The sequence below is a fragment of the Grammomys surdaster genome, unplaced genomic scaffold (genome assembly GCF_004785775.1).
Source record: "Grammomys surdaster isolate TR1022 unplaced genomic scaffold, NIH_TR_1.0 126612, whole genome shotgun sequence".
Lineage (NCBI taxonomy): Eukaryota > Metazoa > Chordata > Mammalia > Rodentia > Muridae > Grammomys > Grammomys surdaster.
Window position 1 is genome coordinate 1,464,248 of NW_021621401.1, and position 25,831 is coordinate 1,490,078.

Consider the following 25,831-nt stretch of genomic DNA (forward strand, 5'->3'; position numbering starts at 1 on the left):
TGCACTTGGATCTGGTGACTCCCCCTGTGCTGTGACAGTGCACTTGGATCTGGTGACTCCCCCTGTGCTGTGACAGTGCACTTGGATCTGGTGACTTTCCCTGTGCTCTGACAGTGCACTTGGGTCTGGTGACTCTCCCTGTGCTGTGACAGTGCACTTGGATCTGGTGACTTTCCCTGTGCTGTGAAAATGTACTTGGATCTGGTGACTCCCCCTGTGCTGTGACAGTGCTCTTGGATCTGGTGACTCCCTCTGTGCTGTGAAAATGTACTTGGATCTGGTGACTCCCCCTGTGCTGTGACAGTGCACTTGGATCTGGCCATGCTGGAGCAACACTTCGTGTCAGCCATGAGGCAGTGTGACAAATGGGAGGGGTGGCCAAGCTTCAAGGCTGGGCTTATATGGAGGCAGTCCTTCACTGTCTCAGTCCCATGGAGGATGTGAGGTGCACCTTCCAGCATTCGTGAGCTTCCAGGAGCCACTCACCAGAGTCCACCTCCTCCGGAAGGCACAGATGAAAGTTCTCAGTCTCCACAGCAGGTTGGTCTCAATGAGGAAGAGCAGGGTGAGGTAGATGCCCCCTGAGGCAGCCATGGAAGTCACAAACTTGCCAACGCCTGGGGTGCTCCAGGCATAGAAGTTCTCCTGGTACTGGATGTCTGTGCAGGGCAAGGAGAAGGCTGGGCTTGGGGAAGTTTAGAGCAGGGACAGGCATTCACAAGCCCTGTCCTAGCACAATGCTCAGCAACATAGTGGGGAGACTCACTTTTGCCTGAGCGTGTGCAGAGCTCTGTAGATACGACTGCCTGGCTCCCTGCTGACGTACAAAGGAGACCATTCCAGTATAAAAAACACCCCACTCCCAAATAGATCTAACTCAACCTATGAATGTGACTTTGTTAAGAAATGAGACATTTGGCAATGTCACTGGTTAAAGACCTAAGGAGAGTGAGGACTCTTCTAGAAGCTGCAGGGCACCAGGACAGATGGGAAGTCAGATGCCCAGGTGCAGGTCCAGAACACATAAGCTGGAGAAAGGGGCAGGTGTGGGCCTTAGAGATGATGTGGACCCAAGTGTCTGATGATTTGGAACATTGGAGCCCTGTTATGGAGTTGAAATGCAATCCCCATTGTGAGGTATTAAAAAGGTGGAAATCCAGGGCTGGAGGGAGACACAGCAGTTAAGACCACTGGCTTCTCTTCCAGAGGATTTGATTCTAGCACCCACACACTGGCTCACAAACACTTGCAGTTCCAGTTTCAGAGGCTCTGATGTCCTTTCCTGGGCTCTGAGTATCAAGAATGAAAGTGATACACAGACTCAGCCATACCATACATGGGCATTTTTTTTTTTTTTTTTTTGGTTTTTTGAGACAGGGTTTCTCTGTGTAGCTCTGGCTGTCAAGGAACTCACTCTGTACACCAGGCTGGCCTCGAACTCAGAAATCTGCCTGCCTCTGCCTCCCAAGTGCTGGGATTAAAGGTGTGTGCCACCACCGCCCGGCCCATGAGCATTTTTTTAAGGGCAGAAATTTAATCCAACTGTAGCATTCAGAGGTGGGGCCTCTGAAAGGTTATTAGCATTAAATACATTCTACAGGGCAAAGCCTCATAACTGAAGCCTGGTGGTGTTTTAAGAGGCCAGAGGACACATGAGACTCAACTCATCTCAGGTCACAGGAAGCCTTGCACATTTTTGGGATTCTCTGAGCACAATGATCATTGCCAGAAGTTGGCCTTTGTCCTCTTTGATCTATAACTTACTGATACTGTGTTATAGGGAACAGAACACAGATTAATTTGGCCCCTTGACTGGGCAAGTCCTGGGGAGGCTCTGGTTGCAAACAGAGCTGAAGAAGGGCCCGTCTGGACACTTACTGTACTTCTTGCAGTAGTGGGCAGCAACCTCTGAGGAAGTGCAGTACCGCAGAGTCTCAAAGTTCTCATAGAAGTTGCTGACCGCCATCCCCAGGCAGTGGTTTGGCAGCACCAAGAACACATGATCTAAGGTTCTGGAAAGTTCTTCTAACTTCACAGCTGTGAAAAGGTACAGACCTATTAGTGCTGGCGGACACAATACACTTGACTGAGAACATATCCAGGCAGGGAAAGTCAGGTCCCTTCCCTGGGAGAATGCCGTAGACACCCTCCCACCTTGTGACTGGCTGAGCAGGGCCTCCTTGGACAAAATGGTTTAAGTGGGTGGTCTGTGGTTTAGGGTGGTGGTCAGTCTCCCACCTGGGATACGCATGATAGTGACCACGATGAAGGTGGCAAGGCCCGACAGGATGTTGAATATGGTCACCCTGGTATAAGCCGTGGATGCAGCCGAGAAGAAGAAGCTCATGAGGTACATGAGGGGGATGATGGCCCAGCCATACAGCATGAGCAGCAGCAGCAAGTCACCCATGTGGCCATCCTTCGTGAAGGCGTGCACATTGAAGACTTGGAATACTACCTGCAGCAGCACACATGAGATGGGTCAGTGCACAGGCCAGTGGGAGGCTCCCCAGGTCAGGAAAAGGGTGGTTCTTAGGCTCTGCCTGACCATGCAGACCCAAGGGCTCCACAGTGACTGTCACCCTGGGTCCTCTCTGAGACGAGGTTTCTTGGTTATTAGAGCTAGAACCAGCAGAGCTAGTCCAGTACTCGCCTATCAAAGGGCAGGAAAGAAAACACTTGGTGTTTCCAACTAGCCTTCTGGATCAGACTCAGCTGCTAGATGGTCTTCCCTGCTGGTCCAGGTTTGGCAAGGGGACCCCAGGTGTGCTCCCTGGGGGTACAGAGCGGAGTCCAGCACACCCAGCACTCACCAGAAGTAGTAGACTGGGAACGAGGAAGGAGATGAGGTCCCATAGCAGAGCGGAGAGCCAGAAAGTAGCCACATGGACACCACTCACAAACTGAACGTGCTTGGCCTGGACGGCCCTCTCACTGACTGCCAGGATGGTAAACGTGCTGGCCAGAAATGCCATGGCGATGAGCAAATTGAGGGCAATGTCAAATCCCTTCCGGCCCCTGGGGAGGGCAGAGCATAGTGCGTCTGGGTAGTGGGAAAGATCGAGCCCTTGGTCATGACCGTCCAAATCCATGGACAGTAGTCAAACCACTCAAGGGGCTAAGAAAGAACCACAGAGATGGTAAAATTCCCACTCCCTGAGGATGGCTCCCCACAGTGCCCTGCATGAACAAGGGCAGCCTTCTTTCCTAGGCATCTAGACGTTTCTAAGCTACCTGTCCCTGAGCATTCAGCGGGACACTTGCACTTCTGTTTGTCACAGTGGGACTTCTGCACTGCTCTCTGACCATCTCCAGTCAGACCTCACTGTTAAGTTCCTGGACCTTTGTGGTAGATAAATTCTCTTCCTGTTACATCCTGTGTCCTACAGGTACTTGACAGCAACTGCTTCTAGAAACAGGCCATGAAGGCTTAATTTACCCCAGGGCTTAAAAATCTTCAGATCTTAACAGATGGTACAGAGGTAAAGAGTCGTATTAAGCCAGGTAGTGGTGGTGCACACTTTTAATCCCAGCACTAGGGAGGCAGAGGCAGGCGGATTGATCTCTGAGTTCTTCGCCAGCCTGGTCTACAGAGTGAGTTCCAGGACAGCCAGAACTACATAGTAAGATGCTGTCTCAAAACAGAAACAAAGTATTTGACAAGGGAAAGGAAGGGACAGCAAGGGAAGGAGGGAGAAGTGATTATGTGGGCCTGGGAACACCATGCTGAAAGGTCATGTGCTCATGAGATAACACAGGAAGCCCTGCAGTGACAGATCAGGTGAGCAGTTTTGAGGGCTGAGAGCTGGGAGAATGAAAGACCACTGGAAGGTACAGGACGACACAGCCAACAAAACAACACTGAGGGGAAGGGGCATGTCTGGCTGCACAAGCTGTGTTCTATCCCAGGACCCACATGATAGGCAGAAAGGACTGATTCCTACAAGCTATCCTCTGACCAGTTCAAACTATGAAATGGAGGAGCACATTTGGGTGAGAGCTGGGTTATAAGAGCTGGAATAGGCCCACCTCCGCCCTTCAGTGTGGGAGTCTGGGTACTTAGTGTTGAAGCCCAGCTGGGGATAAGACAAGTTCTGAAGACACTGCTCCAGCAGCTCGGAAGGTGAAGATGTTTTCACCCCAACTGGGTCTCCAATCCTCAGGACAAGTCCTTATGCTCACCTCATTTCTCCCAAACCTCCCAGGATTACTCACAGACAACTGGGAACAAAGGGACAGTGAGGGACAGTGCTTAGAACATTCAAACACCTAGCTCAAAGCTTGCATAACAGTGAGGGCTCGGAACTGAATGTGAGAGTAGGTGTGCTACCCGTAAAAAATTTCTGAGAGTGTGATGACTAAATAATGAAATTCATAATGAAGGTAAGGTGTTTCTGGTGGCACTTGTCCACGTTGGATCCTGGGACCTCGCCGCAGCCTCGGTTCCAAACACACAATGTGCTTTGGATCCTGCATGTGCCACAGTACCACACAAAGCCAACAAAAGCTGCCGGAAGTGCCTGGGCTCAGATTCAAGACTATTGTACGTTATTAACTGCAGTGGTTGTTGCTGTGCACACAACGTGCTCTACTCTTATGGAGACGTAATTGTTTAATTATAGGAAACAAAGACTTACTATTTTCCCGTGCCATTCTTCAGCATGTTAGGGATCCAGGAGTTATATCTCTGGATTGTGGAGAAATAAGTATCTCAACTAGCACACAGATTTGAATTCATTTAAAACTGGTGAAAGGGCTGGAGAGATGGCTCAGTGGTTAAGAGCACTGATTGCTCTTCCAGAGGTCCTGAGTTCAATTCCCAGCAACCACATGGTGGCTCATAACCATCCGTAATGGGATCTGACACCCTCTTCTCGTGTGTCTGATCACAGCAACTGTGTACTCACATTCATAAACTAAATAAATCTTAAAAAAAGAAGAAGCATCTGACTGCATGTTTTCTCTGAGTGACATTTCATGGCTGGTGTTTGTTAGATCAGTACCCTCCCTGGATGACTGTCCTCGTGGTAGTCAGTGCCCCCAGCCTGCTCTTTAGGCCTTCCACCTGCAGCCTGAGGGATGCGACTGCCTTCCCCTAGCTCTGAGCACAGCCCTGCCCTCCTTCTGAGGACCCTGCTGGGAAGAGAAGGCAAAGATGCCCACCAGGCTTGCCCTGGGATGGGTGCTTTGGTTCTGTGTTGTAGACACAGAATGGTTGATTCACAAGGCTGAAGTGACCTTGGCTAAGAAGCAGCAGCATGTGAGAGTAATTATATCTGCTATCTACAAAGCTTTACTTCTGATGCTGTCTCAACAGCAGTCCTGGTGAGGGACACCTGAGTGGGTGTGTGGGCTGTATACATACTCATTGAACTGGTCCTTGGCGACCTGCAGGGTGCTCCGGGGCTGGGGGTAGTTGGAGATCTCAATGGAGGCTCGAGGGCCACACAGTAGCTTGAACAGGAGGTTGTCCACAATGGCCAGGGCAGTGGCGGGGGAGTGGTATGCCTGGTTGTTGAACAGGGCAGTGACCTCTGTCCGCTCTTCTCTGTCTTGGAAGGATGTTGCTACCAGGCACCGCTCATTAAAGCCGCCCCCTTCCACTGAGGCCCTGAAAACCAGGAACTCTTCTAGGTCACCTGTGGAGTAATACAGTGTCAGAGTACCAGGAGGGACAGATGGGAGCACCGTCGCCATCCCACTGACTCTCATCAGGGATTCAGTCCAGACACAGCTGAGATGGGACACCCGCTGGGCCAGTAGTGCCCATCATGGTGTGGACGGCTTCCCACCTGCTCATAGAATCACCCATTTGCCAAGAAGGAACTCAGTTATTTTGTCATTGATCTGTCCACAGAACCTCAGGGTTGCTGGTCACAATATGGGAGGGAGCAGTACACTCCATTTAACCAGACCGTGGCGGTTCTAAGCCAGAGGCAATGTTGATCTATGGCTATGAGAGACTAAAGGCAGTTTTAAGTTCAAGGTGTTGGATGAGCAAGGGCCCTGTCAGCACGTCGCCTATAAACAAAGACAACGTACAGGAAGACCACTGGGCTTCTGCTTTTGTTCAGAAAAGGTCCAGGAGAATGGGTATGCCCAAGTCCTAACAGTGAGCCTGCACCTCTGGTGTCCCAGGAATGTTTCTTCTGACTCAGTACCATGAAGTTTGGCCTAAAGGACGTTGGTGCCATCCAAAGGCAAATTTGATTGTCATGATATAACAAGGACCAAGCCAGGGATGCAAACTGTGTTATGAAGGCAAAGGACAGTAAAGGATAACCGACCAGTGTCAGCACCACTGGGCCCCAGCCCCAGCTACTCCTTACCTAGCACTTCACGGGGCTCTTGCCTCTCAGCCTGCAGCATGTCTCTTAGATGTTCAGACAACTGCTGACTCAGCTTGGATGTGCCTGGGACCGAGAAGGGCACAACTGTTCTACCATACTCGTTCAGGCTTAGCTTCAGGAGAGGGGCATCAAAAATCTCTGAGGTGTAGTTGATAGCCAGGAGGGCCAGGGTGAGGCAGGTCAGGGGGACCAGGACCTGAGCTGCTACCATCTTCCATTCCCGCCAGCTGTATGCAGCCTTCTTCAGGAACATGGCCCAGAACTGCTGGCAGTGGAGGGCAAGCTGCAGCAGAGGGAAGGCAGGTGACACAGCTGCACACCCAGGGGTGGGGGTGGGGGTGTACTCGGGGCACACACACCACACAGGGCATGCACATGTGATGACCTTAGCAGCACCAACTGTGGGACTTTGGCTGACGCTCTCCTGGGTATCCTGGCTATCAAATGGGGGCCCTCTTACTCCATTGCATGGCTCTCACGGCAGATAACCACAGAGCTTGCCATAAAGCAGGCTCCCCAACAAGGCAATTTCATTGTCATACGCAAACACAGTTTTCTGTGACGGCCCAAGTTAGAACACCAAGACATTTCAGCTGGGTGTGGCAGAGCATCTACAATCCCAGCACCTGGAAAGAGCCAGGATGATCACAAGTATGAGGCCAGCCTGATCTACATACTGAGTTCTAGGCCAACCTGGATAATAGGGTGAGCTCTTTTCTCAAAAAACATCAAATAAAAAAGCCTTCTGAATGTTTCCTCTCCCTGCTGACCCTTGCAGCACAAGCTGTAATCCGCCCTCTGTTTTCTGCTGAAGCTCCTGCCATGTGCATGTTAGCACCAGTGAGGCTCAGAGCATGACAGCCATCCCCAGCAGGCCCTGTGTGGTCCCAGCTTGAGGTGCTCACCCCTGTGTTGAGCTTGACCAAAACTTCTTCTTCCTCTATGAGGGCTCCAATGGCATTCGTTGGGTCCATCACCCCACACAAGTTACTGTCCAAAGCCCAGTCGCTTGCCCGCCTCTCATGCTGGTACTGCAGAGCAGGAAGCTGGATGGCTTGAATGTCCATGCTGGTGTCCACCAGCTTACCAACCCTGCAGCAGAACACAGGCACCAGTCACAGCTTGGCTTGTGGGTAGGAGAACAGATCCAAAAAGAGGACTTTAAAAAGAGGCTCTGAAGTGGAACGAGCCATCGGCATATATCTCTCTTATTCATTCATTAACACATATCTCCAGAACACCCTCTCTAGGTAGCTAGATGTAATGTCCATGGGAAAGAGACCACCAGCTGGGACTCTAGTGCAGGATAGAGTCTAGGGCTCTGTTCCCCAAGGGAACTGCCCAGAGTCATCATCTATAACCAAGGTGCTCAAGGGAGAAAGGAGATGTACAGCACCATGGCGTCACCATATACAAAAAGGGCCTTTCACGCAACCTATGCTGTGTGTCCCAAGAAGACAAAGGCCGGGGTACTGCCTGCCAAGGCTAAGACTGGAGGCAGACAACTATGCTTCAGGAGGACATGACAGGGCTAGACACGGTAGACGGAGGAGGTGGTGGGGCTGGCAAGTCCTGCAGAAGGTGCTCGGGGTCAGAATGTGCTGCTGTTGTACTGTAGCCTGATTCAGGCTGTCAGGATCCACAGAGTTAATACCATTCTCTTCAGGATCTGGTTATGAATGTGAACTTTAGTCAGTCTCTCTGTACACCTAGAAAGTTCTCAGAGTCAGTGCCCTGTCTGGTTCTTTCTCACTTGCTCGGCTGTGCCCATGATGTCCCTAGCGAGTTACTGAGTAGAGACATGCACGCTAGGCTAGAAGGATGAGTAAGTGTGGGCAACTGTGAGCACGTGATCGGATGGATAAGCAAAGAAGCTAACTGCAACGCTTTCTATTCCAGTGCTTCTGACAGAAGCCTCTAAATAAAGGGTGTTTGTCACGAAAGGAGTGACAATCATTGCCATGTCATCCACCCCAGGCACTTATCCAATAGGAATAAATGCAGGTAGCCACACAAAAACCTGTATACAAAATGTGCACAGCAACACAATGTGCACAGCAACACAATCTATAAAAGAAAACCAGAAGAATGTAAAAAGAGGGCAGCACACGTGTCCTTCAACTGAAACAAATAAACACCACGAGGTACCCCAGATGATGCATGCTGTCCAGCATGACAGGGAAGACCATTCTCCTGACACATGCTACAGAATGAATGAACCTCAAAGGCCTTGTGCTAAGTTGAAGATGAGACATAAACACACGTTGTATGATTCAATGTATGTCAAATGTTCATGACAGGCAAAGGTTTAGTGACAGAAGCAGGCACACAGTTGCAACTGGAGGTGACTGCCAGTGTGTGGATTCCTTTCAGGGCAGTGTAGAGAATTGACTAAAACACGGTAAATTTAGTATAGTGAAGGTGGCAAAACAGCGAGGTCACCAGAGCCACCAAATTGTACACATCCTAAAGGTCCTGGGTTTGATCCTCAGTCCTGCAGCAGCTCCTTGATCAGGGTGACGACCAAAGTCACTGAGAAGCTGAGGGGCTTTCTGATCTGGCCCAACCAAGCTGCCTGGCTGGAGGACTGCCCACCTGCCCACCTGCCCCACCTGCCCCGAGCTGGCTTCAGGTCTTGCTCTGCTGGCCCTTGACCAAACTACTCCTTTTTTTTTTTTTTTTTTGGTTTTTCAAGACAGGGTTTCTCTGTATAGTCCTGGCTGTCCTGGAACTCACTCTGTAGACAAGGCTGGCCTCGAACTCAGAAATCCACCTGCCTCTGCCTCCCAAGTGCTGGGATTAAAGGCATGCACCACCATTGCCTGGCTCAACTCCTTTTTTTAAAAAACTAATTTTCTCTTTTTTGGTTTTGTTTTGTTTTGGAGACATGGTTTCTCTTTATACCCCTGGCTGTCATGGAACTGGCTGGCCTCGAACTCAGAAATCCACCTGCCTCTGCCTCCCAAGTGCTGGGATTAAAGGTGTGCGCCACCACTGCCTGGCCTGATTTTCTTTCAATACCATTTTTTTTTCTTCCTTTTGAGACAAGAATTTACTGTATAGCTCTAGCTGGCCCAGTGCTCACTATGTAGACATGGCTGACCTTGAACTCACAAAGATTTGCCTACCTCTTCCTCTTTAGTGCTGGGATTATAGGTGTGTACCACAATGTCTGGCCTTTTAAAAAAATTTGTGTGTGTGTGTGTGTGTGTGTGTGTGTGTGTGTGTGTGAGAGAGAGAGAGAGAGAGAGAGAGAGAGAGAGAGAGAGAGAGTCAGAAGACCACTTTAGAGAGTTTCTTTCCTTCCACCTTTATGTGGGGCCTGCAGACCAAGCTCAGGCTGACAGGCTTGTGCTGAACCATCACTGGCTCCAGATCCATTGATTTTTCAGAGGCAAATCACAGATTCAAGTCAGAGACACCAAGTGTTATCATCTCACTGATATCTTTGAATTAACAACAGGCTATCTGAGTGTCTGCAGGTGCTGCCTGCCTGAGGAGCCTCAGCTGGTAGAGACTCAGGTAAACCACCTGACAGGCACCAAATCTCAGGAAATATACAGGTGCAGAGGCCCTACAGCTTCTGAGAGCAGGCTGGAACTGTGCCCTCAGATACAGCTGACAGGAGGTTGGAATGCGGTGTTTTTATTCAACCAAAAGCCATTCTGATTCACTCGTGCTGGACGCAGGTGAGCAAACAGCTATTTCCTTCATCCCTTCCTCTTGGCTGTTCTGTTGAAAGGTGCACGAACTCCTTCTGTGCTCAGCCCTACCCACCAGTTTCCCTGCAGCAATGCTGGCCTTTCCTGTTCATCCCCACACCTTTGATGGATCCCTTTGAGCACATAACACAAGGTCTTATAACTTTTGGTCAGTTATCATTCTTTCTCCTCTGACCATGGTTTCCTCAAGAAGAAAAAATTACATCTTAAGTATACATTTTACTTCTAGTTATTAGCACTGTATCAGCTAAACAAGCACTCTAGAAATTTCCAGTAACCACAGCAACAGTCTGGCACTCTAAGGATCTGAGAGCTAACCTTCACACTTCTGGTGTAGAAACATCAATCCTGTGGGGTGACCCACACCTCAGGGGACTTACTAACTTTGTGTGACCTGTGTGTGGATGGTTGTAGCTCTGGGTAGCACAGGCACATTCCCCACACAGAGGCCATGGCTTCCTGAGGATGCAGGTGTCCTTAAAACTCATATCTGAATTCTGGCTCCAAGCCCCTGTCCTCTGCCCACATCTGTATACTCTGACAGTGCTCCAGAGCAGAACCCTCTAACAAAATCATCTTCTGTTAAGGTCTGGGACCAATGGAAGCCCACACCTACTGACCGAAGGAAGACTTCCTCCATGGTGGTGACAGAGGCCCCGAAGCTTGCAATGCCCAATTCCTTCTGCTTCTTTTCCAGTTTAGCAAACAGACCTTCAAACCTGAAAGAAGACCAGAGCAGTCAGGCTTTTCAGACGCCTTCCAAATAATTTGTTTCTAAATAATTGCCTCTGTACACAAGGAGGAAAACACAGGTTGGAATGATATCTTTTTTTGCTTGTTTGTTTTTTTTGTTTGTTTGTTTTGTTTTTCGAGACAGGGTTTCTCTGTGTAGCCCTGGCTGTCCTGGAACTCACTCTGTAGACCAGGCTGGCCTCGAACTCAGAAATCCGCCTGCCTCTGCCTCCCAAGTGCTGGGATTAAAGGCGTGCGCCACCACTGCCCGACTGGAATGATATCTTTCAATGACATTTTTCCTTCTTTAAAAATGAATTAAAAACATATTTGTTGGGCTGGAGAGATGGCTCAGTGGTTAAGAGCACTGACTGCACTTCCAGAGGTTCTGAGTTCAAATCCCAGCAACCACATGGTGGCTCACAACCATCTGTAATGAGATCTGATGCCCTCTTCTGGTGTGTCTGAAGACAGCTACAGTGTACTCATATATAATAAATAAATAAATCTTTAAAAAAAAAACATATTTGTTGATTAATCCTGAGGTCTTGTTCTCCTAGTGAGCTATGGCTACACTTCCATCTTGAGTTCTTAGTTTCCTTAGAGCAGTTTTAGGTTCATTGAGAACCTCAGAGGAGAGGTCAGGGGTTATTATGTGATCCTGGTCATTTTTCCGCTTCTCAGCAGAAAACTTGGTCTTGGGCTCTGAGACTAGAAAAGAGCTCGAGAGCCAGAGAGCCAAGCGCACACACATCCGCTCACACAACTAACCTTCTGGCGACTACTAGTTGGGTTGGGCAGTGGAATACTGAGAATAAAATTGTAAGATATCACAGCAGATAAGAGGTGTCGCACAAAACAGGAAATGGGAAACAACAGCACGAGGTCAAATGTACACACGGACCTGGAGCCACACAGAAGCATCACTGGAACAGTTGATATGGTGACGGCCCTGGGGCCACACGCTCGCTAGTTATGAATATCTAGAAGCGACACATAACTGCCAAAGGTACCACCCCGAGGGAGCACCCTGAGGGAGCACCACAGGGAGCACCCAGAGGCAACCCCTGTGAACCAGTCTGCTCCTGGTTGGCAGAATCGACAAAGGTGGCAATCAGGTATCTGTCCACCTATACAGTAAATACTGAAGCCAGGCTGTGGTGGCACTCAGAGGTAGAGGCAGGCAGACCTCTGAGTTCGAGGACAGCTAAGTCTACAGACTGAGTTCCAGGACAATCAGGGCTACACAGAGAAACCCTGTCTTGAAAAAAGAAGAAACTAACTAACTACTAAACAATAACAACAAAAATTTATTCAAAGTAAGCAACCATGAAAAAGGTACATGTTCTCTGCTGGGTGTGGAAGTGCACATTTTGACCCTAGCACTAGGAGGCAGAGGCAGGTGGATTTATGAGTTTGAGGCCAGCCTGATTTATAGATGAGTTCTAGGACAGCCAGAGATACATAATAAGACCCTGTCCTTCCCACCACCACCAAAAAAAGTTTTGTGGTCTTATCCTGATGACAGGAAGAAAAGCAAGCTCCTTCTTCCAGAAGGATATTTGGCAGTGACTGCTTTTCTCTTGGGGATCTGTGCAGGGACAGTCACTGATAACAGAGACGGTATGACTGATACAGCTTTTTGGAAAATGTGAAATGAGTGCATATTAGTGGGGTTTTAAACCATGCTGCACCCAAGGTTCCCTCCTTGGGACATCATGTTACTATAAACCTGCATTACTGTGCCGGAGAGATGGCTCAGAAGAGCAAACGCTGCTCTTGCAGAAGCCCTGGGTTCCGCTCCCAGCATCCTCTTCTGGCCCTTGGAAGCACTGCAGACATGTAACACTTAGACACACATACAGGCAAATCACTCATACACATGAGGGAAACGTAAAAACATTTCATGGGCTGGAGGGTGTAGCTTAGGGGTAGAATATTTGTCTGGCATGCATAAGGTCCCGGGTTTGAGCCTCTGTGTTACAAAAAAAAAAAAAAAATTGGAAACCTCTTCAAAACCTTAATCATACTTGATGTGCTGGCTAGTTTTATGTCAACTTCTAAGAGGAGGGAACCTCAAGAAAATGCCTTCATAAGATCAGGCTGCAGGCAAGCCTTAAGGCATTTTCTTAACTAGTGATTGATGTGGGAGGGCCCAGTCACTGTGGGTGGGGCCACCCCTAGGATGGTGGTCCTGGGTTCTAAAAGAAAGCAGGCTGAGCAAGCCATGAGGAGCAAGCCAGTAAGCAGCACTCCTCTGCTTCTGCATCAGCTCCTGCCTCCAGGTTCCTGCCCTGACTTCTTGAAGGAAGGAAGGAAGGAAGGAAGGAAGGAAGGAAGGAAGGAAGGAAGGAAGGAAGGAAGAGTCATATGGTAGTGTAAGCAAAACAAACCTTTTCCTCTCTAACTTGCTTTTGGTCATGGTGTTTCTTTTCTTTTCTTTTCTTTTTTTTTTGTGTGTGTGTGTTTTTTCAGGACAGGGTTTTTCTGTGTAGCTCTGGCTGTCCTGGAACTCACTTTGTAGACCAGGCTGGCCTCGAACTCAGAAATCCGCCTGCTTCTGTCTCTCAAGTGCTGGGATTAAAGGCGTGCGCCACCACAGCCCGGCCATGGTGTTTCATCAAAGCAATAGTAACCCTAAGTAAGACAGACATTGGTACAAAAATTTCGGAGTATTGCTGAGAGAGACCTGACTATGTGCTTTTGAGAGGACTGTGGACTTTGCAACTTTGGGTTAGAAAAGCCATTATATGTTCAACTTTTGGTGAGCTGTGTTGTGGGAGCTAAAAAGGTGTTAACAGAAACGCAGAGGATGGAGGTCTGGGCTGTATAGTTCCGGGGGTTGTCTAAGTCACTCTATTGAGGCTGCTGCATATTTTTTGAGTTGATTTGTGGTCCTAGTTACTGGGGATGGTGAATCTGCTCTGTTTCATGAGGTAACAGGGTCGCTAATGTGAAACCTGTGCTTTGCTGGGATGATCACTGCTATTCAGCTGGAATTGAGAAATTAACTGGGATTAAGACCAGGATCATTAAGGAAAAATCTTCTGGGAAGTGTTCCCTCAAAGTCAGCCCATGGCAGCTGTGTTCCAGAGGTAGCCTCATCAGGTACCTCATTCTGGCAGCCACACCTGGTCATGTGTAAGGGTCTTCCTAGGTGGTACTGGTCCTGAAAGCATGGAGGAGTCATGATGAGCATCTGAGGCTCGGCACTGTGAGGCAGAGCTAGAATTCTTGAAGAGAGCCCAGGAGAGCCTGTTGGTGAACGTGCAGCCCAGTAGCAGCAGAGACCCCAGCATTTTGGAGATGCCAGTACCATGGGATGACCACCAAGGACAGCAGCTGTTGAGTGGAGCCAACCTGAGACCAGGAGACAATCTGTGTGGGGTGTAGAGGGCGCCACAGAAGCAGCCCAAGTGTGAGGATCCCAGAAAATCATCAGGGAATCAGACACTGGACACTGTCTTATTTATACAGATGGAGTCTGCTTTTGCTTTGATTTGGTTGTGACTGCGTCCTGGTTCTTCCCTCTTGAAATAAGAAAGTATTTAACTTTTTATTTTATTTTACAGGAGTCCACAGTTGAGAGACCCAAATTTTTAGATGAGATTTTTGAGTTTTTATAGAGATTTTAGGCTTTTTGTTTATTTTTTTGAGCTAGGGTTTGTCTGTGTATGACAGCCCTGGCTGTCCCAGAACTTGCTGTGTAGACCAGGCTGGCCTTGAACTCAGTGATCTGCCTGTTTCTGTGAGTGCTGGGGTTAAAGGAGTGAGGCACCACCACTGCCATTTGAAAACTGAGATTTTGAAACATTGGAATTTTTGTTTTTATTTTTGTTTTTTGAGACAGGGTTTCTCTGTGTAGCCCTGGCTGTCCTGGAACTCACTCTGTAGACCAGGCTGGCCTCGAACTCAGAAATCCGCCTGCCTCTGCCTCCCAAGTGCTGGGATTAAAGGTGTGCTCTTTTAAAGTCAGGAACTTTCTAAGTTTGTAAAATGTTTTATATTGTTGAAGAAAGAAAAAAAGAAAGAAAGAAAGGAAGGAAGGAAGGAAGGAAGGAAGGAAGGAAGGAAGGAAAGAAGGAAAGAAGGAAAGAAGGAAAGAAGGAAAGAAGGAAGGAAGAGGATCATGAGCTGAGAAATGGGTGATCTGACCATTTCTAGTCCTGAGACAGAGAAGTTATGAACACTCACAATTTGTCTGCAAAAGCATGGTAGCCCCACAAATAATTGTTTGTACTTCTACATATGTTTTTAAAATTTTATTTACTTATTTTTGGAGGGAGGTTAAAACAGGGTCTCAAGCAGCCTAGTCTGGCTTTGAACTTGCTATGTAGTTGAGGATAACCTTGAAATGACCCTCTTGCCTCTGTCTCCCAAGGGCTAGGATTACAGGCATACACCACCACGCTTGGCAATAGCTATTATGTATTTACGCTGGTGTTAGAAGGGAGTCCCTGTGTGGGTATGAATGCAGACAAGAAGTGAATGGTTTTTTAGCCTGTCTGATGTCTGTCTGTCCTCCTCAGGTACAAGCAATATCTCTCTCTGTAGTAATGATTAATAAGCAATAAATAGTAAGATAAGCAATTTCAGCCCAGTAGGTGCTTCATCCCTGCCCCCCAACCTAAAGATTGAGAGGCACCCAGTAAGCCATAACAGAGAGGGTATGGAGCCCTCACAGCCACAGGGCCTGGATCTGGATCTGTGTGCTCTCTAGGACACATACCTGTGTGTGCTTTCCTTGGGAAGAATAAAGGACAGCTCGGCCCCGGCATGGCTTTCCAGCATGGCATTGGGGACATGGTGGTACACTAGCTGAGAGATTCCTTCAGGATTGCAGCGTGGTTCTTTTACCAGCGTCATGTGGTAGCCAGCTCCTGCAACACATGGACCAAGTGTTAGGCCCACCAGAGGTCCCACTTCTTCTGCCATGCCAGGCAGGATCATGGGGAAGCATCTGCACAACAGGGTGCAAATGGGCCAGAACAGATGCTTCTCAGGCTCTTCCATGCAGCACTGAGTGTTACCTCCCACAACCTACTTGGGGAAAAGTGCTGGGGACTGTACACTGAATTTAGTCAGGCACACCTACTGGAAGCCAGAGACCTCCTGAGGATAAAACCACAGCAATAATCTGAGCATGTGAGTGTGTCTGCACTGTAGGACTCATGCTGAACATGGCTGCAGGGAAGGGACACAGCAGGAGCTGGGACTACTCTGTGCATCCTGAGCTCTATCTGGCTTCTTGTCCAATAATGCTTTGCAGGAAATGGCCCTTTCTTATTCCCTTCAGAGACATGGGTGTTGGACTCAGGGCAATCAATGAGCTGGCTAATGAACTGGGCAGACAGGCAAGTAGCAAGTAGAAATCGTGAGGCTCTAGTAGGATGGGTACCACTCCTTCTTGATAAAGGTACCCCAGGATCTTCACTGGGCACATGGTCACTCAGGACGATGGGGCCCTGTCTAGGCTGCTCTGGTTATGTTGGGGATCTCTAGGGGTATGTGCTTGGCACAGGAGAGAGGTAAGATGTGAACCATGGGGGCATTTTGTTGGGAAGAGTATTCTTGTATGAGGGTAGGAGCCAGGTATGTAAGGTTAGACCAGGAAGTAACAACAGAAAGCCAGGCAGGCTACACAGCAGTGAGGCCTGGCCTATGTTGCCACCTGCTGGACGGGGTTGTGCAGTGACTCCCGACCACAATGAGAGCTCCACGTGAGAAAGCAGTGGTGACCACCACTCACGGGGCTCCTGTCTACTCTCGCAGTTTCCGGCCTTTGGTAGTCCTGTTGTGGCTTACTTAGAGCCCCACCACACAAGATACCATGCTTCACCATTCCCTCAAGCCTCTGTGTGGGACAAGAAAAACGTCTAAAGACTGCCTTGCCCAGTTACTGTCTGGACCCTCCACAGAGGGTAGTGGCACTGGCCTTGTCATGAGGCTGACCTGGACTCCACCTCCACACTGCTCACCATATTTCTGCTTGAGAAACAGTGAAGACCCGCAACACTGGAGCTCCCCCTTGGCCAAGATGGCGATTCGGTCTCCCAGCAGGTCAGCTTCATCCATGAAGTGAGTGGTCAGCAGGACTGTTCGGTCACTCTTCTGCTGCTGAAGAAGGTCCCAGATAGCCCTCCTGGACACTGCATCCATGCCTGAGGTGGGCTCATCTAACATCAGCACCTAGAGGGCGGAGGTGAATGAAATCATGTGACAATAACAGAGCCCAGTCTCAGGCTCGGGATGGCTGTGCTACGTCACCACCCTGGGTCTGTCCTTGTGTGGGAGCCTGACCTGGCTGCATCGAGAGGCAGACCCCCTGCCCTATACCTTAGAGCCCGCTATGAGGGCGATGCCGATGGAGAGCTTGCGCTTCATCCCCCCACTCAGGAACTTGGACCGCGAGTCCCGCTTGTCCTCCAGACCGAGGACATGCAGCATCTGCTTGACCTCCTCAGGACACTTCTGGAGAGAAAGGCCTTTCAGCTGAAAGGCAGAGAGGAGAGGAGATGAGGCAGGTAGGATTGGCAGGAGCTAAGCCATCCAGCAAGTTCTCTGGCTCAAGAGATGTCCTCCCTTGGCATTTCTGGACTCTGCTTATCCCTCCATGACTACCCTTGCTTTTATGGAACAGCTCCTCAGAACAGACTCCTGTGAGGCTAATGGTGTCCTGGGGCAGCCATAAAATCCCTAGGCGTATTAGCAAGGGAATGTCACATCATCCACGTGTCCCTGTCACCCAGACTTACCTGTGCATAGAAGTAAAGATGTTCTGCAACTGTCAGGTTGTCAAACAGGACGTCATGCTGGGGACACAGGCCCAAACTCTTGCGGATCTGAACCATGTCTTGGGAAATTTCATAGCCATGAATATAAGCATGGCCACTGGTAGGCGGGAGGAGACCTGAAGCCGAATCAGAGGCCCCAGATTCACGATGAAAATCCTGGGCGAGGTCCATGGCCTCCCTGACTCACGTAAGCTACTCCCCCATCTTACTGAGGATCTTGTCCGTAAGGGGGGCCCTGCATTTTTCCATGTTAGGTTCTATCCAGCTGAGCAGTAGGAGACAGGAGGAGGATGGGGCTCCAGCCCTGTGACAGGGTACACCACCTTGTCATAAAGAAGAACCCCGTTCTCTCTGGCTATGTCTCTCTCACACAAGTGTGTAGGTACTCAATCCATTACAATCACAAGCCCCACTTTCAACATCAGTGTGTGCTCTGACAAGCACCTCAGTGTTTTGGAAAGACGAGGAGTAGCTCACATGGTGAAACACACTAGGGGTGACAAGTTCCTGCCTTTCCTCTTTTTATCCTGTACTTTTCCCCAGGGTACTAGGACTGAACCCGGGGCTCAATGAATGCCAGTCACTCCACCACTCAGTCACCCCCCCTATCAACATGGGGTGGATATGTTCTTCTGTGACAGGAGAATTACTCTGACTTGTTTTTGCTGATCCCACCAGGTTTGGGCATTCATAGACAGAGGCTGAGGTAGGGTGGGAACCGTTCAACGGCTCCTCAGATGTTCCCCTGGGCCATGGGGCTAAAACTTTCCTGGCTCTAAACACATCTCACTCCTCACAGGGAAGGACTAAGGCCATGTGGGAAAACAAGTCTGTGGCTGATGTAAGCAACGGAGGGGAAGGGCCTGCCCGGCACAGACGGCCATGTACCTCTCACCTGTCAGCATAGACATGGTCGTGGTCTTCCCAGCACCGTTGTGGCCCAGGAGGACTGTTATCTGTCCTTCATAGAGGTTCAGGGTCAGGTCTCTGATGCCCATCTTATCCTTATTACCCACCTGGAACACCTGTAGGTAAGTCAGAGGCTGCCTTGACTTCCTGTGGCCCCCAAGGCCCCCCTTTCCCTTTGGAACTTGACACTAACATCTCAGGATACTTAACCAAGTCCTGTGAATCCACACAGAACAGAATTGTGGGGCCGAGGTTACACTGTTAGTCCCTACATGACCTCCTTCTTGTCACTGTGCATCCAGCCCGGCATGAACTGAGAGGCCAGTGAGAGGTGCACTGGACTGTATGGTCACAGTGCCACAACACAATGCCTGCCAGCCTGTGGCCAGATGTGGAGGGATGGTCTATGTGCTGGAGAGTGGGTGGAGAGCAGCGCCAGGAGGGAATCCTATCCTCCTTCAGGTGCTCAGGGCAGCTGGCGGGGGCCTGCAGGAGAGAGCCCCTGCAGCTGACCAGTCTGCCTTCAAGGCCTCACCTTGGACAGATGCTTGATCTTGATCCCAGCTACCAAGTCCTCCGGCTCAGCTTCAAAATACTCGTTTCTGAGAGCCTTTTCTGGGTCGCTGCCTTCCTCCTCCTTCCCCACGACAGTCCTTGGATTCCCACACCAGTAGGAGGGCTGGGATGAAAGTGGATGGAGGCGGATGGATGCCAGTCAGTAGTGTCGGTCCGTTTTGTTTGCAATCAACAAAATAAGTACCACTGACACATCAAACAGGCAAAACATGACCTGACACCCTCTTAGATTCCAGCACATGTCTTGATTTGATTGTACCTGGAAAAGCTCTAACTCTTGACTCTCTAATCTGGTAAATGGGTACAAGAGTGGACTGTTGTGAAACTCAGATTTAACAGAGAAAAGGGAACTTGTCAATGTATGAAGAGACATCATTGAGCATCCCAGGCCAGAGCACTGTCAGAGCCTAAGAGGAAGGAGGCTGTGTCTCAGCCCTTCTCTGCTTACCATGGCGGCAGGCTCCCTGTGGACAGGGACACCAGAGAGAAAGCTGCCTGGTGAGGACCTGTTAGTTCTGTTCCCAGTACACAGAGGGATACTGCACGGGTAGTACTGGACACATCTAACATTTAAAGTGACTGTAGAGTCAAATGGATTTCACATAACTAAAGGCCATAGTTTAATGGTAGCATTTCCCATCCACAGCTAGAGACAGGGTCTAGCAATAGGTTTTCCCGTGCATCTGATGAAATACAACAGCTGATACTTGACAAATACTTGCTGAATCAAAACAATAAAAAAGGTGGACCTAATTATCAATTGGAAATTGTTAGTGAGTGGTGGTGAAACCTTATATGGGCATGCTATGTGATCATTACAACTGAAGTTCATTCATTAAAAAAGCTAGGTATTTAGGTAGAAATACATTGCTAAATTAACAATACATTTATAAATATGGCTACATAAAGTCTAAAGAACTGTATTTATAAATAGATATACACAAGTACATGTGTTTGCTTAAGGTAACAGAAACACTGTTAGAATAAAAACCAGTTTTTGGTCTGGTTTATAACAGGGCCCATTTTTATTAAGCAAATGATCTACAGGGGCCAGGTAGAAAGTGCACAGGGCAAGTCTGAAAAGGCTACGATGATCCGTTCTGTCAACTCGACAGCATCTGGGATCACCTAGGAGACAGACTTCTGGGTGTGTCTCGGCCAGAGTTCTGGTTTGGGTGCTGGGTGGGGTGGGAAGACCCACATTAAATGTAGATTTTTATCATCCATCCCATGACTGAAGAGAAGGGGAGGCAGGCTGAGCACCAGCACTCAGGACATCTGCTTCCTGAGTAGAGGAGCCACACAGCATCATGTCACTGTTGCTATACTTCCTCCCCCTCAATCTATGAGCCACAGGAAAGCCTTCTCTCCTTAAGACACTCTTGTTAGTTGTTCATCAATGAGAAAAGTATCACAGAGGCACAAGCGGGTGTCAACAGTGCTTTGTTTTTCTGGCAGTGGGAAGTGTTATCTATATTAAAGCCTGGCCCTCTCTCTGAGAAGAAAAAAAAGAAAAAAAAAGCTTCATTGTTTTGTAGGCAGAAAACCCAGTAAGGTATTTGTTACTCTGGGGATACAGCTCAGTACTAGAGGGCTTGCCTAGTATGTACAAGCTCTGGGATTAAACCTCAATATTATTATTTTGGTTTTTTGAGACAGGGTTTCTCTGTATAGCCCTGGCTGTCGTGGAACTCACTCTGTGGACCAGGCTGGCCTTGAACTCAGAAATCCGCCAGCCTCTGCCTCCCAAGTGCTGGGATTAAAGGTATGTGCCACCACCGCCCAGCAACCTCAATATTATTTAAAAAATTTTTAAGATTTTTCACGAATGAAGAAGTGAGTTTGGGGGCAGCAGAGGCTATGTGCATCAGTTAGTTTTCCTGTCCTTTCGTCTCAGACCCCGGGGGCGAGGCAGGGCTTCACCTCTCTGGACAAATCTTAAGGGCCTTCAGGACACATGTGCAGGTCAGAGTTTTCTATCCCAGGCCTATGCAGGTGTCATGCTCTGGGACTCAAAGGAGCCCCAATTGAGTGACGGGGACACCTTTGTCTCCCAAAGAAGTGGCCTGCTTGAAGAACAGGGGCATCAGCACTCACCATAAGGAAGAAGTACCAGGGCTGGGGTACGCCAAACTGGCCTGGGAAGACAGCCTCCACGTACCAGGTCACCAGGCCGTAGAGCACTGAGTCCAGCAGCAGCATGCCCAGCACTTGTCCGAAGCAGAAATCGTCATCCACATTGACAGGGTTCAGGAGGTCACGCCACTGGATGCCGGTGCCTGGAGGATGTACCGGGAAAACAGTCCTGAACTGTCTGGGCTGGTGAGGAGGGGTGAGCCCCGGAAGGGCTTGATGGTACCTGTATTCATGCTTGTATGCAAATTTCCCTGTGCTGTCATCTTGACTGTCTCTTTACAGCCTTTTGTTTTGTTTTTGTTTTTTTTTTGTTTGTTTGTTTTTTGGGGGGTTTTTCGAGACAGGGTTTTTCTGTGTAGCCCTGGCTGTCCTGGAACTCACTCTGTAGACCAGGCTGGCCTGGAACTCAGAAATCTGCCTGCCTCTGCCTCCCAAGTGCTGGGATTAAAGGTGTGTGCCACCACCGCCCGGCGATCTTGAGCTTCTAATCTCTTTGGCTTCACTGCCCTAGTGCTGCTATCACAGGTATGTACTATCACCCGCAGCTTACGGCGTGTTAGAGATTGAGCCCTAGGTAAACACTACCAATTGCATTGTATCTCTTCCCTAGCCAACTTCCTTCGAGTTCTAAAGACAACAGTACAGTACAAAAAAAAAAATCAGTAAATTGCAGAACTGTCAAAGCTCAGAGGAGAGATGGCTCAGAGGTTAAGTGCAATGGCACTTCTTCCTGAGAACCTGGGTTTCATGCTTAGCACCAACCTGATGCCTAACAACCCTCTGTAATTCCAGTTCTAGGGCATCCAGCGCCCTCTTCTGTCCTCTACAGGTAATCCATGCATGTGGTCCATAGAGTGCAGGACACACACACACACACACACACACACACACACACTATATACGTCTTTAAAATTTTCTGTAGCTGTCTTCAGACACACCAGAAGAGGGCACTGGATCCTACTACAGATGGTTGTGAGCCACCATGTGGTTGCTGGGAATTGAACTCAGAGCCTCTGTTAAGAGCAGTCAGTGCTCTTAACCAGTGAGCCATCTCTCTAGCCCCCATCTTTAAATTTTTTTAAAGCTCATGAACTGACTAGATGGGTTTGCATTTCATTGGTTATATATGTGCACACACGTACATATGACCCATATGTTCTTGGTTCTATGAATGCATACACGTGCATATGGCCCACACGTTTAGCTGTCTTGTCATTGTTGTTTGCTTGCTTTTATTTTAGTTTATAAGACAGGGTTTCACTCTAACCTAGGCATGGAGCTCATCACGTGGTCCAGGATGGCCTCAAGCTCACAGCAGTCCTGCCTCAGCGTCCTTAGTGGTGCGATCACACTGCTCAGTGGTTTGAATGCATGGTCTTAAGTTCATTGGTCAGAAATTCAGTTCCCAGGTTAGCAATGTGGGAGACAGCCCTCATAAATGGACAACACTGTCATATAAAAGGTCCTACAGGAGCGGATTTTGTCTCTTGCAGTGTCCTGCTCTATGACAGATAACATTCATGGTGCCACCTTGGAAGCAACCACTGGGCTCTTACTGTCTCACATCTTAGGACTTCCCAGCTTTCAGAACTGAGAATTAAATTCCTGTTCTTCACAAATTTCCCAATCTCAGGTATTTTGTGATAGCACTACAAACAGACAAAGACATATGACTTGGAGAAATGGGAACATTTGGCCTAAGAGAACATTTAGGTATGGAGGAGCCAAGAACATCTTAAATGATCTCAGGTGAGTCTTTAAGAAGAGATGGAGGGATGGCTCAGTGGTTAAGAGCACTGCCTGCTCTTCAGAGGTCCTGAGTTCAATTCCCAGCAACCACATGGTGACTCACAACCATCTGTGATGGATCTGATGCCCTCTTCTGATGTGTCTGAAGACAGCTGCAGTGTATTCATATGCATAAAATAAATAAATAATTATTAAAAAAAAAAAGAAGGTAGATTACCACTGTACAGTAGTGGTGTATGCATAGTCCCAGCACTCAGGAGGCAGAGGCAGATGGATCTCTGAGTTTGAGGCCAGCCTGGTCTACAGAGTGAGTTCTAGAACAGCCAGGGCTAGCTACACAGAGCACAGAGGAACCCTGTTTAGAAAAGGAGGTAGATTACATGCACTGCACTTCTTCTAGGAAAGCTGAACCGCATGCAAAGCCCCCAAGAGTGGATGTCGGGGTCACGTGTAGTGGCCAGACATGGCTACTCATATCCTCACCTGTCCTGCGAACGGGAGAAGGGGGGCCATGCCCCAATCTGTGGTCCCCTCACTAGTGTTCTCTTGTGAGAGGGGTTGGTCCTATCCATTAAGTCACAGGGCCCTTGTCATAAAGAGGCTCAGAGCCTCTGAACTCTGAGTATCCACCACGGGCTTTACAAAAGCAGGAATGCACTAGTTGGTCAGTCCAGCCATGGTCTCATTTGGCCTCTGTGATGTTTCAAGCCAGGAAATTTCAAAAAAAATCAGAACATGCTTTTCAAGGGCTCTCACTGGTTTCTCTCTCAGGATTCCCTGTCTTCATGGTTGCAGAGGGTACTGGGGTGTAGGACATGCTAACCCTATACTCATCAAAAGCTGGGAGCTGACTCAAAGACCTCAAAATCCCCTGGCTTTGAAGTCACTTGTGCAACTGCTCTGAAGGTGTGAAGAAGGAAGAGAGTTGACAAGACAACTCGCGGCAAAGGCACGCACTGCCAGCCCTGATGACTCAGTGAGTTCTGTCGCTGGGTTCATGTGGTAGAAGGAACTCACACGGAGAAAGCAGAGATCAACTCGTCAGAGCTGGCGGTCACACACACTCTATGGCGCATGTATGCTCTTGTGTATATACAAACATTCACAGTAAAATATGTAATAAAAAAGTTTTTAAAGGGATGGCAAGATAGCTTAAGAGCATGTGTGGCTCCCAGGGGAATGGGATTGAATTCCCAGCACCACATCAAATGGCTTGTAATACCTCATAACTCAAGCTCTGGGGGATCTGATACCTTCTTTTTGACTCTGTGGCACCTTCCCTCACATATGCACACTCCCATACACATGGGGGGGGGGAGAAAGTTGAAAATAAAAATACATTTTAAAAAAGCTTTAAAACAAAAGTAGGAAGTTACTCAGAAACCAATTGGTAAAATCCAGTCATTGGGCAGAGCAGCTGGGCGACCACCACCTCTGGGTGTTTCAGCCCTTAGTTGTATTGCCTTCTATTGGCCTTATCTGAGCTATTTCTCCATCAGACTAGGGGCAAGCTAGCTCTCTGTACACCAGTTCTTGTTTTAGAATGAAGGCCTAGCTCAGGTGTTCCAATCAGCTTCTACCTGAGGTGAGTCTAGCTGCTGGGAACACTTTTGGCATGACGCTCCCTACGCTGCGAGAATCAGGAACCCGTGATCTGAGGAGAAGACTCACCTTTGGCTTCAAATTTTCCTAGGAGCTGGGCTCCCATCGCCATGGCAACGTTAGACAGGAGACAGGACAAGAGCTTTTGACTAAGTGTCATCCAGTTGTACCGAGGAGCCACGAAAAAGTAGGGAGTGTAGGTGAAGAAGTACAGGAAACCACCCACCGCTGCTGCTATGTTGGCTGTGGGGACAAAGAGCATGGGGTGCTATAAACTTGCCATGAGACTTGCAGGAGTGACATCGGTCAGAGTCCCATCCCACCTAAATCCCAGCACTGGGGGACTACAGCTTCTTCTGGCGTTGTTAGGCCCCTTGTACAGGTCCTCTGCCCACCTGAAGCAGTACATACACAAATGTATACACAGAAAGCAGGCTGGCAACAGCTTGAAGGTGAAATAGGAACTACTATTTTGCAAATGGTTTTATTTTTTTTAATGATTTATTTATTTATTTATTTTATGTCTATGAGTACACCATTGCTCTCTTCAGACACACCAGAAGAGGGCATCAGATCCCATTACAGATGGTTGTGAGCCACCATGTGGTTGCTGGGAATTGAACTCAGGAACTCTGGAAGAGCAGTCGGTGCTCTTAACCACTGAGCCATCTCTCCAGCCCGCAAATGGTTTTCAAACAATAAAAATACTAGGGAGCTTGGGGATTCACAGTACAGTATGGATTGACCTGAGACATACTAATTATTTCTTTCTCTCTCTCTCTCTCTCTCTCTCTTTCTTTCTTTTTTTTTTTGGTTTTTCGAGACAGGGTTTCTCTGTGTAGCCCTGGCTGTCCTGGAACTCACTCTGTAGACCAGGTTAGCCTCAAACTCAGAAATCCGCCTGCCTCTGCCTCCCAAGTGCTGGGATTAAAGGCGTGAGCCACCACTGCCTGGCTGACATACTAATTCTTAGGAGAAATTTAAAAGCATTTCAAACTAAGGGTAATCACTAAGAAGAAATGTAGTTTGTATATTTCAAGCCATCAGAGCTCTAAAAACTACTGGAAGCATTAGCTGTCCAACAGAAGGCAGCAAGGAACAAAACATAAGCACACAACAATAAGCTGAACCCAAAATTCAAAGAGCACAGCCACCCTTGAATGTACCAGCAATCACAGGGGGCAAGCAGATAAAGCTTCTACTTCTAGTATTCTTAGCAGTCCACAGTGGACATGCTTGCCTTCTGTCAACCCCGCTTTGC

The 25,831-nt window shown here is 48.6% G+C and overlaps 1 protein-coding gene across 2 annotated transcripts in view; it reads right to left on the minus strand.

Annotated features, from left to right (window-relative positions):
- The window catches only part of Abca3 (ATP binding cassette subfamily A member 3), a 59,128-nt gene that overhangs the window by 7,617 nt on the left and 25,680 nt on the right, over window positions 1-25,831 (minus strand). For both annotated transcript variants that reach the window (XM_028760800.1, XM_028760799.1), the window contains 16 exons: window positions 24,640-24,813; window positions 21,181-21,362; window positions 19,043-19,186; window positions 18,494-18,623; window positions 17,560-17,714; window positions 17,141-17,296; window positions 16,783-16,993; window positions 15,534-15,684; window positions 10,693-10,791; window positions 7,256-7,442; window positions 6,330-6,633; window positions 5,366-5,639; window positions 2,814-3,018; window positions 2,239-2,458; window positions 1,879-2,037; window positions 487-659 (listed from right to left, as the gene is read on the minus strand). In XM_028760800.1, the coding sequence (XP_028616633.1) occupies window positions 487-659; window positions 1,879-2,037; window positions 2,239-2,458; window positions 2,814-3,018; window positions 5,366-5,639; window positions 6,330-6,633; window positions 7,256-7,442; window positions 10,693-10,791; window positions 15,534-15,684; window positions 16,783-16,993; window positions 17,141-17,296; window positions 17,560-17,714; window positions 18,494-18,623; window positions 19,043-19,186; window positions 21,181-21,362; window positions 24,640-24,813 (2,924 nt within the window). The remainder of the gene's footprint in view (window positions 1-486; window positions 660-1,878; window positions 2,038-2,238; window positions 2,459-2,813; window positions 3,019-5,365; window positions 5,640-6,329; window positions 6,634-7,255; window positions 7,443-10,692; window positions 10,792-15,533; window positions 15,685-16,782; window positions 16,994-17,140; window positions 17,297-17,559; window positions 17,715-18,493; window positions 18,624-19,042; window positions 19,187-21,180; window positions 21,363-24,639; window positions 24,814-25,831) is intronic.